Source organism: Fragaria vesca, linkage group LG2, assembly GCF_000184155.1.
Source record: "Fragaria vesca subsp. vesca linkage group LG2, FraVesHawaii_1.0, whole genome shotgun sequence".
NCBI lineage: Eukaryota > Viridiplantae > Streptophyta > Magnoliopsida > Rosales > Rosaceae > Fragaria > Fragaria vesca.
The window spans coordinates 19,945,015-19,962,681 of NC_020492.1; the positions used below are offsets into that span (position 1 = coordinate 19,945,015).

A 17,667-nucleotide genomic window follows, 5' to 3' on the forward strand; every position below is an offset into this window, starting at 1 on the left:
TTTTTCCTCAGTTATGGGTCGTTCCTAATTGAACTATTGGGCCAGGTCTAGGTTGGCTGGTTCGGGATCGACCCAAAGAGTGTCTGGAGTTTGGACCAAGGTTCCCGGGTACAGACAGACTAATCTCTAGGTACAGGCATACGCTGGTCACAAATAGGTAGAAATTGAGACTCGAACACTAGGCATAGGGATTCCATATTAGGGCGGTCTCAACCAACCTCCCAACTTTTTTGTCATATCTCTACTATAATAAAACCAACAATCAAGAAATTCGCTAAATTATGAACGAACCTAATTTCTCTTAATGAGCCAATTGAAACAAATAAAAACAAGAGAAATTTTATTAACACGTCTCTAAATGCTAGATACACATTTCTTTTTTGAGAAATTTTAAATACACACCCCTAATATCTTAATACACACCCCTTACTTAATACACCACCTATCAAGTTTTTCATTTCAGTATTATACTTAATACACATCCCAAACTGCCTAAAATGCCCTTAATTTATGAAATATTCTATTATTTAATATAATTAATGTATATTTACCATTTGGTACCTCTTTTTACATATTATTTCGTCTAATTTTTGCTAGAAATTTTTTGTTATCATCATTCAATTTATAATCAAATGATTATTGTTATATCCCAACTCCAAATCACCAATACAAGTTTTCAAAATTCACAAGCTAGTAGAACTGTAGAAGTACAGTAGATATTGAACATAGATAGCTAGTTATTCGATAAAACATGTCATGATAAAATGCAGCACTTGACAATATGATATGCAAGATCAAACTAAAGCTGATACAGATACAAAAAAAAAAAAAAACAACTCAAATGAATTGTGGAGAAGAGTTGGGTTAGGGGAGAAGACATGCTTTCGACGATTTTAGGGTAGAAGACGTTGAAAAAAGAATACTTCTAGAGCTATTTTTTTTTTTTTTAATAATAGATGTATGTTTTGGTCATTTAACTTACCTATAAAAATCTCAATAGAAACATAAAATAATAAAGGTGTGTATTAAGATATTAAGGGTGTGTATTTAAAATTTCTTAATTTTGAAACTCATAAGTTGCTGAAGAGAAAAATCAAAAGAAGTTTCCATAAGTATATACTTCCACACTGATGTCCATCGTGCAATATCTTTTTGAAATTAATTCGAGATCATTTTTCTTCTTGAAGAGAACAAGTTGATTCGACAAGTTTCGAAAAGATAATAATTAAGGTTTTTAAACGGAAATAATCTTCTTGATTAAAATAAAATAAAATTATTTTGATAGATTTAAAAAAAAAAATCCAGTTCACAAACTGATTTCCAGTCCTATGGATTTGATGGATTGCCGTCAATCTCGAATTAATTAATTCCATAATTTAATCATAATTTGATGGATTTGATCGCTTTCTCTCTCAATTTCAATTTCTCGCGACCGTTGCTCAATGCTTTTACACCAATTTAAAATAGTTAATAATAATGAGAGTTGATTGGCACAGTAGAATCCCACTATTAAAAAATATTTATTTTTTCTTCTTTGATAGGAAGTTTGAGACTATAAACATTGTGTTTAGATACGGAGAAATTCTCTGTAATTTAATTGAAAGTAAAGATTTTATAATTCTGAGAAGCCAATTCTCTAATTTGGCATTATTATATAGAGAATTTTAAATTTTGATTGGAATTGAAAACAAAGGAATTCATTGACTAAATTCCTCACTTGAATTCCACCAAAAATAAATGTTATTTACAAATTCTATTGCGGGATTCAATTTTTATTTCCAGAACAAGGCTTTTTAAAATTTTATTTTTTATATTTATTTTAAACTTTCTTAATCTATCACACATTTCAAATCCCAAAAATACTTAACCAAACAATGAAAATTACAATTAACGGAATTTCAATTGATAGATATTTAAATTCTATTATTTCATAATTACTCAAGAATTAAGAAAACTCTCATCCAAACGCAGGGTAAAAGTAGCGAACTGAAATTTACACTCCTAATTTTTCAATCCATACTCTCATTTTTATTTTTTGGTAATTTAAATTTTATTTTTAGTGACATGTGTTTTATCTTTTTGTGAAAATTTTACCCAAAAAAAAAAATGTGGGAGTGTGAATCAGAAAATAGGGAGTGAAATTATTTCTAACATACTATTGAAAATCTATTTTGCTCACGTTTTTGGAAAGTAGGGTTTGCGGAGGGTTTGCGGAGGGCCGGAGGCGATTAGGAAAAACAAATTTGGGGACAAATTTTTACTTTAAATAGAACGAGAAAAAGAGGGAAGGTAATAGCAGCGTACTCTCTCTCTCCCTTTTATATCACTTCCAGGGTTTTGATCCTTTACCTCGAGTCACCAACAGTCATGGCTACAGTCAACATGTCCGGCGGGTCTTCTAATGGTAACGAATCCCTCATTTACTGTTTTTATGTGTTTCTCATGCTGAAATTCGATCTAGTTGTTTGATAATGCTCTGGGTTTATGCCTACAGGTGGGAAGGTAGAGAACAATCCAGGATACTTTAAGGTTAGTATTTCACTTTTCTTAGCAACCAAGAGACTCTTGTTCCAGTTTTAACTGTTGCTCTCTAAATTTTACTGTTGATCTAATTTTTCCGTGGACAGTTTGACGGTCGGCGCTCCTATGTCTTGGAGACTCTGGACGAAGAGAACAGAGAGCGCATCGATAAACTTAGAAAGATTCAGGTATATATGGAGCTTGTATTTTACAGTTGATTTGTTTCATTCACTCAACATCACTTTGTTATTTCACGGGTTCTGTATCTTGCAGAGAGACCTTGATGTTATAAAGGCGGGGTTTCACAATGAGAGAGCAAATCTTGAAGCCAGCTTTCTGGAGTCTTGTGAACCTCTGTACCTCCAGGTATGCGTTCTTAATTGACTGCCAATATCAATCTATTGAATGTCATGTATATAGATTAGTTATTTAATGAATCTTGCAGAGATACAATATTGTGAATGGCGTGGTTGAAGAAGCTGGAATCACTACTAATGCTGCTGCACGAGCTACATCAATGAACCAGACCAAAAAACAGAAAGAAGGTACATATTATCCTTGACCTTAGTTATGTCTTACAATAAAGAGTTTGTCACAATTATTATGTGTTTCTGCAGGAGAAGGGGTGCCTAGTTTCTGGTTATATGCTCTGAAAGGATGTGACGACGTATATGATGAGGTTGTTATCGCATAACGTTTTTAACCATGTATCCCATCCTTAAATCCTTAATGTTTGTAGTTGTAACTCAGTTGTTTACATCTTGTCTCTTGGAATCAGATTAAGGAACAAGATGAAGGAGCTCTCAAACATCTTACGGACATTAAGTGGTCCAAGATACAAAAAGGATTCAGGCTTGAATTCCATTTCAGCACTAATCCCTTCTTTGAAAACCCTGTCTTGACCAAGACGTATCACATGACTGATGAAGATGGATTCTTTATAGAATGCGCAATAGGGTAAGTTTCTTGTTTTATCCATCTGTTACAAGGAAGGCAGGTGTTTGTATTTACTTGACTGTATTTTCTTTGGCACCTGATGCTTTGTAGGACAGAGATTAAATGGCGTCCGGGAAAATGCTTGACACATAAGCTCGCCAAGGAATCTGGGAAGGGATCAAAGAAAGTCGAACCAATGACTATTGAGAGCTTCTTTGGCTTTTTCAGTCCACCTAACATCCCAAAGAACCTGAAAGATGAGAAAAATCTTGTTGAGGTGAGTTTGTTGTCAGAAGGTCATCTTTATATTTGCTTCCTTATTTGATTGTGTATACACATGAATTTTCTTTTAATTTGTTTTCCCCAACAGGTCATAAATCAGAAATACGATATGGAAATGGATTTTTGCTTGGGGTGAGCTCATAACTTGTGCTTTAGCCATAGGCAGAACTTTGTATTAGTTACGGTAATGATTGAGATCTCAATACAGATAGATTCTCTGAACTTCGCTTTTGGTCGATGTATTTATTCTCATGTAGGTTGACCATTCGAGATCAGATCATCCCATGCGCCGTTACACAGTTTACAGGAAAGGCTGCACTGGAGGATAAGACCAAAATATCTGCGCAGCACTCCAATTTCCTTGACAATCTAGGAAAAAATGCCAGAAAATGTGTTGAAAGTCTTAGACTAATCCAGGTACTATTTTCCATTGCTCTGAAATTTATAGTTGTTGTATGGGATATTGTATTATTCAATTTGATATGTTTCCACGCTTTATTATTTTCAGTTGAGATTGCACTCCAAATTAGTAATCAACAACTTGCTTAACAACTTTGTTTTATTCATTTGATCCATTTTATTAAACAGATATAGTTCTTGTGATGTGTTTACTGCAAGTTCTTGACGATTCGCCCCATTATTATTCTATGATCATTTTATAAAAGTTTGCATTTGATGTACATAACTTGATGCTTTCTCAACTTGAAGGAAAAACTTGATGCATTGACAGCAGAATTTGACGAGAATACAGCATCAGTTCAAGCAAAATATCTTCAATCATGTGAACATTTGTATCTACAGGTATATAGACAATTTGTACAATGTATCAATCTGTGTATCATCTCTCCATCATTTTTTCTGTTAGATGACGATAATTGTCACTCCACTTCACAGCGACACAATATCGTAAATGATCCTGAAGCAGATGGAGTTGGCAGTGATTATGAAGATGAAGCATATATATATGGTACGTTTTTGATACTTGTATATCTATAAACTTTACCATTTTGTTAATTATTTCATGACTGTTTATTGTCCTGTTATGTATTTTGGCAGGGAAAGGGGTGCCTTACTTCTGGCTCAATGCTTTGCAAAACAATGACTACATAGAAAATGAGGTAGGTGTTGGATGCATACTGTTTCTCATTTCCATTGTTTACTTACTTGTGAATTGAATCCTTCTTTGTTTTCTCTCTTGTCTTCAAAATTTAGATTACTTATCGTGATGAACAAGCTCTAAAGTATCTTAAAGACATCAAGTCTTCCCCCATTGATGACTCCGAGGGCTTCAAACTTGACTTCTGCTTTAAAGCCAATCCCTTCTTTGAAAATTCTGTCTTGACCAAGACATTCCTCATGAGTGTTGAGAATGATATATCCCTAGTGAAAGATATAAAAGGGTGAGTTGGGTTTTTCTACCTTATGCAAAGGCATGTATTGATGTACAGTTAACATGGTTTGTATATATTGCCTACAGTTTGACGGGCACGTATTGTTTTATAGGACTGAGATTGAATGGTATCCGGCAAGATGCTTGACAACGATACCTATTAAGAAGAAACCTGAGACACAATCAGAGGATGCGAAATCGATCACTGTAACTGAAGATTGTGACAGTTTCTTCTCTCTTTTTGGTGCACTTGAAGTGGTAGATGATGTAAGCTGGTTATATATTGTCTTAAACTTGTAGTTTAGAATTCGACTTTTCTCTAGTGTCTTATATGCTTCTCTTTCTTAGCAGAACTTCAAGCGTTCACGTCAGGCGGAACATGATTTTCATATTGGGTGAGTTCATTGTCCTAAAGCGTATGATCTTTTACTTCTTTCTTAATTCAGCTATTGATTGTTGGATACTTGTTAACTTTGAGTACATTTTTGACATTGATTTTGTGTAGGTTAATTATCCGAGATCAGATTATTCCCCATGCAGTTTCTTGGTTTACAGGGGAGGCTATTGAGAACAGAGATGACTTACAAGACGATGAAGACCAAGACCAGTACCTTGGATTTGAAGCAGAATATTATGATGATAACGAAGATGGCGATGATGAGTACGAAGACCTTGACCATGGATTAGGCTCTGATGGAGACGACTCTGATGAAGAATACATTGATAATTACAATAGAACATACAATTATTATTAAGTCATCATAGATGAAACCGAACAAAGTTAAAGATTTCGAAACCCAGAGTGAGCATGTTTGGTATTTTAGTATATGGCAAGACAAGCTAGTAGCTTGTTGGCAGTTTAAGAATGTTTTGAGATGCCCACATATATATCATGAGTTCATGACTACATTACATTAATACCTTTTACATCTCCCTATTTGGCAGCTTAAGAATGTTTTGAGGTGCCCATAAGAATAAGGTAAGGGTTGGTGTATCTGTTAGCTGTTGAAGTTAATGCTTTCCTTAGTGAACATATTAGGAAGCAGCAAGAAATATTTAGCTACAGGGAAGCTGAAGTACTACAGTGACTCACTGCAGTGAGATATTTTCTCCCACTTAGTTTACCGTTTTCTCCTCACCTAATATAGAGAATTTATTGTATGTAAAGTACAATTATAATCTAGTTTAGATGTTTCTAAGATATTTTATAGGTTATATTGCACCCTATATAAGGGTAATTTGTTATGTAATCCTTAAGAAGTCCAGAAGTAAGAAATAGAAGCTGCAAAGTTTTGCTTCAAAGTTCAACTGAGTTTTCTTCTTCCTCATTTGCTACAGCAAATTGATCTTGATCATATTTTGTTCAAAATACAAAATAGAGGCTCAAATTCTAACATGGTATCAGAGCCCTGTTGATCAATATCAACTAGGGTATGTACCATCTGTTGGATCAAAAAAAAAAAACAAATAGTTTTCTGCTACTACAATGACTACATCAGAAAATAGTTTAGAGGTTAGAGTTCCTATCTTCTCAGGAGAGAACTTTGATTTCTAGATTATTAAGATGGAAACCATGTTCATATCACGTGATTTATTGAGCTATGTGAATGAAGGCTATATAATTCCAGCAGTTGAAGGGATGACAAATGCTCAAAGGACTGAGTTGAAGGAAAATATCAAGAAAGATGCAAAAGCTCTTGGTATTTTGCAAACCGCAGTCACAGATGCTATCTTTCCAAGAATTGCAAATGAGAGAACAGCCAAAGGAGCTTGGGATGTTCTAAAGGTGGAGTTCAAAGGCTCAGATAATGTGAGAGCTGCATGTTAAAGTTCAATCTTTAAGGAGAGATTTTGAATATACTAGAATGAATGAAACTGAGCTGTTAAGTGATTATTGCACTAGATTGACTGATTTAGTTAACCAAATGAAAACATATACTTGAAAAGAGAGTAGTACAGAAGATCCTTATGAGTTTGAATAGGAAGTATGATGCTATAACAAGTATTATAGAGGAGACTAAGGATATAGACACTCTTGGTGTGCAAGATTTAATGGGGACACTTAAGGCTTTTGATCAGAGGTTGATGAGTCATGATGAACCAGCAAAAAAAGCCTTTCAAACACTAAGCCTAAACACAAATAGTGAGCCATCTAGTTCAAATTCCAAAAAGAAAAAGAATTGGAAAGGCAAAGGCAAGAAGTGGGAGGGTAGATCAGATCAGTCAGGAAAAAGAAAAAATGAAGGAAGCAGTAGTTCAAATTATTCGAAGTGTTCAATCTGTGATAGGATGCATATAAGTGAATGTTGGTTTAAGGGGAAACGAAAATGTTCAATTGTAACAAGTTTGGTCATGTCAAGAAGGATTGTGACTACAAGGGAAATAAACTGGCTAGCTGTAGTGAAGAACAAAGTGATACTAGTATGTTCTGTGTCACTTATGATGCAACCACTGCGGTGAATGAGAATGTATGACTTGTTGATAGTGCTTGCAGTAATCATATGACTGCAAATGCCAACCTTATCTATGACATTGACTACAACAGCATTACAACGGTGAAGATGGCAAATAGAATGTTGGTGGATACAAAAGGCAAAGGAAGTGTTGTTGTTGAAACCAAAAATGGAAAAATGTTCATCAGAGATGTAATGCTTGTTCCAAATCTTGATTCAAATTTGCAGAGTGTTGGACAACTCGTTGAGCACAAATATCACCTGCATTTTGGTGATGACACTTGCAAAATCTTTGAGAGAGGGAATAGCAAGAAGCTAATGGTGGAAGTTGAAATGAAGAGGAGCATAAGTTTTCCTCTGACTCTCATGTATGCAACTGAGAATGCAAGAAAAATGGAGATGCAGGAAGATCCTTGGCTCTGGCATCAAAGGCTTGGACATGCATTTGAATTTTCAAAGTCTGAAGCTGCAGCATCAGAATGAAATGGTGCAAGGATTGCCAAAAATTAAAGAAGTTACTGAAGTGTGTGAAGGATGTGCACTTGGAAAGCAGCATATTATCTTATTTCCAAAAGGGAAGGCATGGAGAGCAAAAACACCACTAGAGTTGGTCCATTCTGATGTCTGTGGTCCTATGAAAACAATTATTAGGGGAGGTAACAGATATTTCCTTACATTCATTGATTATTGTTCAAGAATGACTTGGGTTTATTTTCTGAGGCAAAAATCTGATGTGTTCATTGTGTTCAAGAAGTTTCAAGCTATGGTAGAGATAATCTGATCTCAAAATCAAGAAGCTTAGATCAGATAGAGGTGGTGAATACACATCAAATGAGTTTGGAGATTTTTGTGCATATATTGATTTTTGTGCATATAATCTGAAAAAGAAGAAAATTGTTATCTGCAAAGATGTTCTCTTCAGTGAGAATGCATCTTGGGATTGGAATCAAGGTTCATTCCTGCAACAATGTGTGCCAGATAATGTTGTTCAAGATGAAGATGTTCCAGAAGAGTTAGAACTTAATCCACCGCAACAAACTCCACCTCACAGTCTTGAACAACCCTCACCAGCACATTCAAATGCTCAATCTACACCAAGCTCAACACAAATAAGGATGAGAAGCTTGAATAAAGTGTATGAAAGCTGTAATGCATGCTTATTTGAGCTTGAAAGATTTGAAGAAGCTGTGAAAGTAGATGACTGGCGGACTGCAATGAAAGAGGAAATTGATGTGATTGTGAAAAACAACACATGGGAGCTTGTTGATAAACTAGACAACAAGGATGTCATTGGTTTGAAGTGGATTTACAAAACCAAGCTAAATGCAGATGGTTCTGCGTAAAGAAACAAAGCAAGATTGGTGGCAAAAGGGTATTCACAGATACCTGGAGTTGATTTCAATGAAACTTTTGCACAAGTTGCAAGACATGAGACAATCAGAGGTCTGATTTCCATTGCAGCACAAAAAGGTTTGTTTTTGCACCAGCTAGATGTTAAATCGGCGTTTCTAAATGGAGTGTTGAAAGAAGAGGTATTTGTGGAGCAACCACAAGGTTTCATTATCAAGGGTAAAGAGCAGAAAGTTTATAAGCTGAAGGCTTCTTTATGGTTTGAAACAAGCCCCAAGAGCTTAGTACGGTGAGATCGATTCCTATTTCACAGAAAGAGGGTTTCAAATGAGTGAAAATGAACCTGCTCTCTACACCAAAACTGAAGGTAAATCAAGCATATTTATTGTCTCCTTATATGTTGATGATTTGGTATTTATTGGAAATTGTGAAAAGATGATTTCAAATTTCAAGTCTGATATGATGAGGAAATATGAAATGAGTGATTTGGGAATCTTGCATTATATTCTAGGAATTGTAATTGTTCAAGCAACGGAGGGAATCTTCATTACTCAGAAGAAATATGCAAAGACAATTCTAGAGAAGTTCAAAATGCTTGGTTGCAATGCTGTTGCAACACCTCTAGTTGTCAATGAAAAATTTTCAAAAGAAGATGGAAGTGGTAAAGTTGATGAGAGTTTATACAGAAGTTTAGTGGGAAGTTTGCTTTACTTGACAGCAACAAGACCTGATATCATGTATGCTGCAAGTTTGATGTCCAGATTTATGCACAATCCTACCAAGATTCACTATGGAGCTGCAAGGAGAATCCTTAGATACATTCAAGGTACAATGGACTTTGGAATTCTGTATGAGAGGAATGTGGAACCAAAACTCTTTGGCTTTTGTGATAGTGATTGGGGAGGAAGTGTTGATGATTTAAAAAGCACATCTGGATATACTTTTACACTTGGAACTAGTGTATTCTCCTGGGCTTCAAAGAAGTAAAAATCAGTAGCCTTGTCTACAGCTGAAGCAAAGTATGTATCTGCATCAATAGCCACTTCAAATTGCTCAAAAGATTCATTGAAGACTTTGGTGAGAAGCAAACATCTGCAACAACTATTCTCAATGATAACAAGTCTGTAATTGCCATGAGCAAGAACCCTGTATATCACAGTAGGGCAAAACATATTGTCTTGAAGTTTCACTACATCAGAGATGCAGTTGAGGAGAATGAGATTGATCTGGTGTACTGTAATACAGATGACCAAGTTGCAGACATCTTCACCAAAGCTCTACCAAGAGAGAGGTTTGAATACCTTAGAGGCCTGCTAGGAGTGCATAAGCAAAGCATTAAGAGGGAGTGTTGAAGTTAATGTTTTCCTTAGTCAACATACTAGGAAGTAGCAGGAAATACTTAGCTGCAGGGAAGCTGAAGTACTGTAGTGACTCACTGCAGTGAGATATTTTCTCCCACTTGGTTTACTGTTTTCTCCTCACCTAATCTCTAGATATTTTGTTGTATGTAAAGTACAATTATAATCTAGTTAATTAGGTGTTTCTAAGATATTTTGTAGGTTATATTGCACCCTATATAAGGGTAAGTTTGTTGTGTAATCCTTAAGAATTCCAGAAGTAAGAAATAGAAGCTACAAAGTTTTGCTTCAAAGTTCAACTGAGTTTTCTTCTGCCTCATTTGCTACAGCAAATTGATCTTGATCATATTTTGTTCAAAATACAAAGTAGAAGCTCAAATTCTAACTTTAGCTTCATATTTCGGGATCATGAGTTGCTTATTGTTCTCAGTAGCTACAAACTGTAATTTATGTAATCATGTCATATGATCAAAGTTTCATTATCATTAATTGCAATACAAATTGATGAAGATAGAGTTCAACTGAGATTTCATTGAACAAGAAAGAGAGAAAGCAAAAGACTAGAAAGAAAAAAATAGCAGCTAACAAAAAGGGCGCATTCCAAAAAACAAACTCCAGGACCTTCCGCACAAAAATTGTCATTCATCTCCTTTGCAGCTCTCCAATGGCAACCTTCCAACCTTCTCCTCTACAACTGGCGCTTCTGGAGTTGCCTCATCATCTGCAAGCTGTGCCGCTGCAGCTGCCTTCTTTGCCATTTCTGCAGCTGCCTTCTTTGAGACTTTTGCAGCTGCCTTCTTTGCGACTTTTGTAGCTGCAGCTGCCTCCCTTGCAAGTTTTGCATTTTTATTTGTCTCCACTGTTCTCTTTGCGAGCTTTGCATTTTCAGCTGCCTCCTTTGCGAGCACTGCAGCTTCAGCTGCCTCCTTTGCAAATTGTGCAGCTGTAACCGCCTCCTTTGTGGCCACAGCAGCTGTAGCCGCCTGCTTTGCGCGCTGTGCAGCTTCAACCGTCTCCTCTATAAACTGTTGAGCTGCAGCTGCCTCCTCTGCAGCTACAAACTGTGAATCTGCTGCCTCCTGCAAAAATTCATTATGAAACAAAACCTAATCATCATGATCAGGTAAATCGGAAATCCTCAAAGCCACTCATAAAAAAATTCTATAGCTTGCATAGTTAATTTTAAATTTATTTGATACATGGTACACATCATTTTTTTTTGTTTTTTTGTTTTTTTTTTTTAATAAAAGAAAGATACAAGCCATTCATCAGAAATCTTTCCTCACTAAAGTCACTAGCCAGTAGTCCAGTACTCATCAACTCTGTATACCATCAAGTATATATAGACCCAAACGAACCTCTCAGACAAGAATAAACAATCCAACAAGAGCAGAAGGTAAAGAACAATGATGCAATTCAAAACTTGTCATGAATACACAGATATATTCATGATAAGTCAGTCAAGCAGGATCTCACCTCTAACATACGATTATAAATCGCGTTCCTGAGCTTGAGTGGTGTAAGTATGCCCGCTTCTAATTGCTCCGTTATCCTCTGCAACGACTTTAACTTTCCTGCAAACTCAATATAGTGGTCGTATAAATCCGTAGCATAAAGATCGGCATGGCTGCAAGTTAACAGTTTAGATTATTAATTCCACTTTGTGAAGTTCCCGAACAAAAATGAAGAACATATATGAGTAAGGTGATGAGTAGAGTAGTCTTACTAGATTATATTCCGCTTCATCTTCCGAACTTTCATCTCAATGGCGCGCTGGAAAGAAATAGATAATTGTTATTGATTAATCTAAATGTAAGTTTGTAACTAAATGCATAGATGAATGAATAGAGTGAAAAGCCGTTGATACGTACATTCTTAGGATCTTCGAATGCCCAAAAATAATTCGCTCTGCGTCTGAGTTTTCTTGGAAGAAAAAACTGCCCTTTTAGGGCTGCAATCGGGACCCGATCCTCCATCGCTGATCTCAACCTCAAATTTGATGGAGTCTCTTTAGAGATTTTGAGCAATTATTCTATCTATTTGGAATCTAAGAGGTTCTTGAATTAAAATTTATGGTGATGAGATTTTTGGTGACTATTGTTACATTTCCTTGCTAAATTTGTGGCCGAGAGATGGAGGGGAGAGACATTAGGGTTCTTGAAGAGATCAGCGGGTTGTGTGAATTGTGAAGCGCGATTATAAAAGAGATTTTTGAAACTCATTATAAGTTGGTGAAGAGAATGATCAAAAGAATTTTCCAAAAGTATACTTCCACAATGTCCGTCGTGCAATATCTTTTTGAAATTAATTCGAGATCATTTTTCTTCTTGAAGATATCAGCTTGATTTGACAAACTTCGAAAAGAAATCAGTTTGATGGATTTCGAAAAGAGTATCCATCAAATTATCAATTTCCAGTTAATAAACTGATTTCCAGTCTTATGGATTTGATGGATTCCCGTCAATCTCGAATTAATTATGATCAAACCTATGGGTGCTTCTAGCCGGATACGAATCTGCTGTGCCTAAAAAGTTGTGCCCACTATGTGCCACGACTACTACCGCGACACCTATCATCTCACTTGACAGAGATATAACGCTGTTAACACATATTTTTTGTAATTTATAACTAAATTGATAAATCAATATTTGTAAGTACTGGGTTTTTTTTTAGTTGCGGCTCGCTCCTGGAGTCCTGGTTTTTCTCGATAACAACTTCGGATCATGATCTTCATAAAAAAGGAAAACTGATCGCTTTTTTCATATATAAGAAAAACTTGAAGGCTTCAATCATCGTTTATCAAGAAATCCTTATGGCTGATTAGTAAGATTGATGAAAGAAAATTGCAATGAGGTGGCTCAAAACACAAAAGGCATAGGAGATGCTTGAAAGAGTGGTGGACTGGAGTATTTGAACGGAGCAGACGGTGGTGGGCGGTGGAGGTTTCCGGCATGGAAAATCAAACCCAAACAATCCAAACAAGATTTGATCACCTCAATCATTCCTCCCCATGAATCAACCCCTACTTTCAGCACCTATATGGGAAAGGAAGAAAGAATTAAGGGAAGGGGATAGATGATGGTTTTATTTTTTGGGTTTGTTTGATTGTAGATTTGGGAAACAGAAGATGAAGCGATTTATTCAATAAAAAACTTTTCTCAGTCAATTTAATTTATAATACAAAATAATAAAAAGTAATAGATTTAACACAGTTAATTTTCTGTTAAGTGAGAGGACACGTGTTGCAGCAGTATTCGTGGTACATAGTGGGTACAGGGTTTTTGGGCACAGCAGATGTGCTTCCCTTCTAGCCTACAATAAGTCTTTTTTGGATATTAGTTCTTTTTTAATTTAGTTTTTTATTATGGTTTTAAGTTGTATCGGTGTTTTGCTCCCGATTGACTAACCGTTGGACTTGTATTGGAGTTTAACTCCCGCTTATCTCATTGGTCGATATCGATATTGGCGTTTCACCAAATGATCGAAATATCACTATAAAAAAAAACATAATACGATCAAACCCATCACGTTTTTAGTTTTAAATTTTTAATCAATCCCTCTTCTTACTCTCAATTTTTGTAAAGTAAGGTTTGTGGAAGCGATTAGTAAAAACAATTTTTCCTTTTAAGCTAGAGAAAAGATAATTATAAATAGAACAAGAAAAGGAGGGAGGTGATAGCAGCATACTCTCTCCCCCTTTGTATCACCAACAGTCAAGGATACAGTCAACATGTCCGGCGGGCCTTCTGATGGTAACGAATCCCTCTTTTACTGTTGTTTTTATGTGTTTCTCATGCTGAAATTCGATCGAGTTGTTTGATAATGCTTTGGGTTAATTTATGACTACAGTTGGGAAGATAGAGAATAATCCAGACTCCTTTAAGGTTAGTACTTCACTTTCCTCGGCAACCAAGAGACTCTTGTTTCGGTTTTAACTGTTGCTCTTCAAATTTTATTGTTGATCTAATTTTTCCTTGGTCAGTTTTACGGTCGGCGCTCCTATGCCTTCGAGACTCTTGACAAGGAGAACAGAGAGCGCATTGATAACCTTAGAAAGATTCAGGTATGGAGCTTGTAGTTTATAGTTGATTTGTTTCATTCACTCAACATGACATACTGTTGTTTCTCTATGCAGAGAGACCTTGATGAAATAAAGGCAGGGTTTCACAAAGAGAGATCAAAACTTGAAGCCAGCTTTCTGGACTCTTGTGAACCTCTGTACCTCCAGGTATGGCTTCTTAATTGACTGCCAATAGATTGATATAGCCAATTGAATGTCATCTATATGGATTAGTTATTTAATAAATTTTGCAGAGATACAATATTGTGAATGGTGTGGTCAAAAATACTGGAATTACTACTGATGTTGTGGATCGAGAGGAAAATGCTGCAGGAGCTACATCAGTGAACCAAACCAAAAAAAGGAAAAAGGTACATCCTTTACATTGGTCATGTCTTATAAGAATTTGTTATGATTATTAATTATGTGTTTTTGCAGGGAAAGGGGTGCCTAGTTTCTGGTCATATGCTCTGAAAGGCTGTGACGACGTATATGACATGGTTGTTATTGCATAATGTTTTTCATGAAGTATCTCATCCTTAAAGTTTGTAGCTGTAACTCAGTTGTTTTTGTCTTGTCTCTTGGAATCAGATTACAGAACAAGATGAAGGAGCTCTCAAACATCTTACAGACATCAAATGGTCCAGGATACAAAAAGGATTCAGGCTTGAATTCCATTTCAGCACTAATCCCTTCTTCGAAAACCCCGTCTTGACCAAGACGTATCACATGACTGATGAAGATGGATTCTTTATAGAATGCGCAATAGGGTAAGTATCTTGTTTTATCCATTTGTTACAAGGAAGGCATGTCTTTATTTTTTTTGTCACCTGGTGCTTTGTAGGACAGAGATTACATGGTATCCGGGAAAATGCTTGACACATAAGCTCAACAAGGAATCTGGGAAGGGATCAAAGAAAGCCGAGCCAATGACTATTAAGAGCTTCTTCGGCTTTTTCAGTCCACCTAACATCCCAAAGAACCTGAAAGATAAGAAAGATCTTGTTGAGGTGAGTTTGTTGTCAGATGGTCATCTTTAGATTTGTTTCCTTATTTGATTGTGTGTATACACATGCAATTTCTTTAATTAGTTTTTCCCAACAGGTCATAAATCTGAAATACGATATGGAAATGGATCTTTTCTTGGGGTGAGCTCACAACTTGTGTTTTAGCCATAGGCAGAACTTTGTTATTAGTTACAGTTTGATTGAGGTCTCAATATAGACAGGTTCTCTGAGCTTCGCTATTGGTCGATGTATTTATTCTATTGAAGGTTGACCATTCGAGATCATATCATCCCATGCGCGGTTTCACGGTTTACAGGAGAGGCTGCACGGGAGGACAAGTTCAAAATATCTACGCAGCACTCCGATTTCCTTGACAATCTAGGAAAAAATGTCAGAGAATGTGTTGAAAGTCTTAGACCAATCCAGGTACTATTCTTCCTTGCTCTGTGATTTGTAGTTGTTGTATGTTATTGCTGTATGGGAAATTGTATTATTCAGTTTGATATGTTTCCATGCTTTATTTTTGTCAGTTGCACTCCGAATTAGTAATCAGCAACTCGCTTAACAACTTTGTTTTATTCATTTGATCCATTTTATTGAACAGATATAGGTCTTGTGATGTGTTTAGTCACACTTAAGTTCTTGACGATTCACCCCATTATTATTCTAAGATCATTTTATAAAAGTTTGCAGTTGACATCACTTGATCCTTTCTCAACTTGAAGGAAAAGTATGATGCATTGAAAGCGGAGTATGACAAGAACAGAGCCTCAATTCAAGAAAAATATCATAAATCATGTGAACTTTTGTATCTACAGGTATATAGACAATTTGTACAGTGTATCAATCTGTGTATCATCTCTCTATCATTTTTCCTGTTAGATGACGTTTAGTCACTCCAATTCACAGCGATACGATATCATAAATGGTGAAGAAAAAAATGATCCCGAAGCAGATGGAGTTGGTAGTGATTATGAAGATGAAGCATATATCTTTGGTACATTTTTGATACTTCTATATCTATAAACTGTAGCATTTTGTTAATTATTTCATTACTGTTTATTGTCCTATTGTGTATTTTGGCAGGAAAAGGGGTGCCTTACTTCTGGCTCAATGCTTTGCAGAACAATGACTATATAGAAAATGAGGTAGGTGTTGGATGCATACTGTTTCTCATTTCCAATGTTTACTTAGTTATGACTTGTGTATTAAATCCTTCTTTGTTTTCTCTCTTGTCTTCAAAATTTAGATTACTTATCGTGACGAACAACCTCTAAAATATCTTACGAACATCAAGTCTTCCCCCATTGATGACTCCGAGGGCTTCAAACTTGACTTCTACTTTAAAGCCAATCCATTCTTTGGAAATCCTGTCTTGACCAAGACATTCCTCATGAGTGTTGAGAATGATATATCCCTAGTGAAAGATATAAAAGGGTGAGTTGGGTTTCTACCTTCTTCGAGGGCATGTACTGATGTCAAGTTGACATGGTTTCTTGTATATATCGACTACAGTTTGACGGGCACCTATTGTTTTGTAGGACTGAGATTGAATGGTATCCGGAAAGATGCTTGACAACAATTCCGATTAAGAAGAAACCTAAGTCACGATTAGAGGATGCGAAGGCGATCACTGTAACTGAAGATTGTGACAGTTTCTTCTCTTTTTTTAGTGCACTTGAAATAGTAGATGATGTAAGCTGGTTATGCATTCTCTGAAACTTGTAGTTTAGAATTCGACTTGTCTCTAATGTCTTATTTTCTTCTCTTTCTTAACAGCCCTTTAAGCACGCAGATCAGGTGGAACATGATTTTCTTATTGGGTGAGTTCATTATCTTGTTATCTGGCTCACTATCTTAAAGTGTATGATCGTTTTACTTCTTTCTTAATTCAGCTATTGATTGTTGGATACTTGTTAACTTTCAGTACTTTACTGATATTGATTTTGTGTAGGTCAATTATCCGAGATCAGATTATTCCCCATGCAGTTTCTTGGTTTACAGGGGAGGCTATTGAAAGAGATGACTTGCAAGACGACGCAGATGAAGACCAGTACCTTGGATTTGAAGCAGAATATGATGATGATCACGAAGATGGCGATGATGATTACGAAGACCTTGACGATGGATTAGGCTCTGATGAAGACGACTCTGACCAGGAATACATTGATGATTACAATAGAAGATACAATTATTATTAAGTCAAAGATGAAACCGAACAAAGTTAAAGATTTTGAAACCCAGAATATGCATGAAATATGGCTAGTAGCTTCTTGGCAGTTATAGAATGTTTTGAGGTGCCCATATGTAT

At 35.9% G+C, this 17,667-nt stretch overlaps 3 protein-coding genes across 3 annotated transcripts; all 3 read left to right on the forward strand.

The window, feature by feature from the left end:
* The first annotated feature begins 3,366 nt into the window (after positions 1-3,366).
* On the forward strand, positions 3,367-6,047 carry LOC101314528 (nucleosome assembly protein 1-like 1-like). The gene is made up of 11 exons (XM_004290927.1): positions 3,367-3,477; positions 3,568-3,733; positions 3,827-3,870; positions 3,996-4,155; positions 4,447-4,539; positions 4,633-4,705; positions 4,795-4,856; positions 4,951-5,138; positions 5,242-5,395; positions 5,480-5,523; positions 5,634-6,047. Exons 1-11 carry the CDS (start codon positions 3,437-3,439, stop codon positions 5,881-5,883), a joined length of 1,275 nt encoding a protein of 424 aa, XP_004290975.1. The 5' UTR covers positions 3,367-3,436; the 3' UTR covers positions 5,884-6,047.
* Positions 6,048-14,019: 7,972 nt separating this feature from the next.
* Positions 14,020-15,091, forward strand: LOC101296931. Its single transcript, XM_004292712.1, has 7 exons — positions 14,020-14,041; positions 14,139-14,173; positions 14,272-14,352; positions 14,425-14,517; positions 14,604-14,720; positions 14,788-14,849; positions 14,941-15,091. The coding sequence occupies exons 1-6, from the start codon at positions 14,020-14,022 to the stop codon at positions 14,821-14,823; spliced, it is 384 nt and encodes a 127-aa protein (XP_004292760.1). The 3' UTR covers positions 14,824-14,849; positions 14,941-15,091.
* On the forward strand, positions 15,079-17,557 carry LOC101297218 (putative nucleosome assembly protein C364.06-like). Its single transcript, XM_004292713.1, has 11 exons — positions 15,079-15,119; positions 15,194-15,359; positions 15,454-15,497; positions 15,623-15,782; positions 16,082-16,174; positions 16,266-16,353; positions 16,443-16,504; positions 16,606-16,793; positions 16,898-17,051; positions 17,136-17,179; positions 17,311-17,557. The coding sequence occupies exons 1-11, from the start codon at positions 15,079-15,081 to the stop codon at positions 17,555-17,557; spliced, it is 1,287 nt and encodes a 428-aa protein (XP_004292761.1).
* The last annotated feature ends 110 nt before the right edge of the window (positions 17,558-17,667 follow it).

Bases quoted from the DNA above. Each gene is read 5' to 3' on its own strand.
- LOC101314528 (XM_004290927.1), top strand. From the start codon at position 3,437: ATGACTGATGAAGATGGATTCTTTATAGAATGCGCAATAGG. The intron at 4,156-4,446 runs GTACTATTTTCC...CTCAACTTGAAG, and splicing joins AAAGTCTTAGACTAATCCAG to GAAAAACTTGATGCATTGAC. The intron at 5,524-5,633 runs GTGAGTTCATTG...GATTTTGTGTAG, and splicing joins GAACATGATTTTCATATTGG to GTTAATTATCCGAGATCAGA.
- LOC101296931 (XM_004292712.1), top strand. From the start codon at position 14,020: ATGTCCGGCGGGCCTTCTGATG. The intron at 14,353-14,424 runs GTATGGAGCTTG...TTCTCTATGCAG, and splicing joins ATAACCTTAGAAAGATTCAG to AGAGACCTTGATGAAATAAA. The intron at 14,721-14,787 runs GTACATCCTTTA...GTGTTTTTGCAG, and splicing joins AAACCAAAAAAAGGAAAAAG to GGAAAGGGGTGCCTAGTTTC.
- LOC101297218 (XM_004292713.1), top strand. From the start codon at position 15,079: ATGACTGATGAAGATGGATTCTTTATAGAATGCGCAATAGG. The intron at 15,360-15,453 runs GTGAGTTTGTTG...TTTTCCCAACAG, and splicing joins ATAAGAAAGATCTTGTTGAG to GTCATAAATCTGAAATACGA. The intron at 16,175-16,265 runs GTATATAGACAA...TCCAATTCACAG, and splicing joins GTGAACTTTTGTATCTACAG to CGATACGATATCATAAATGG.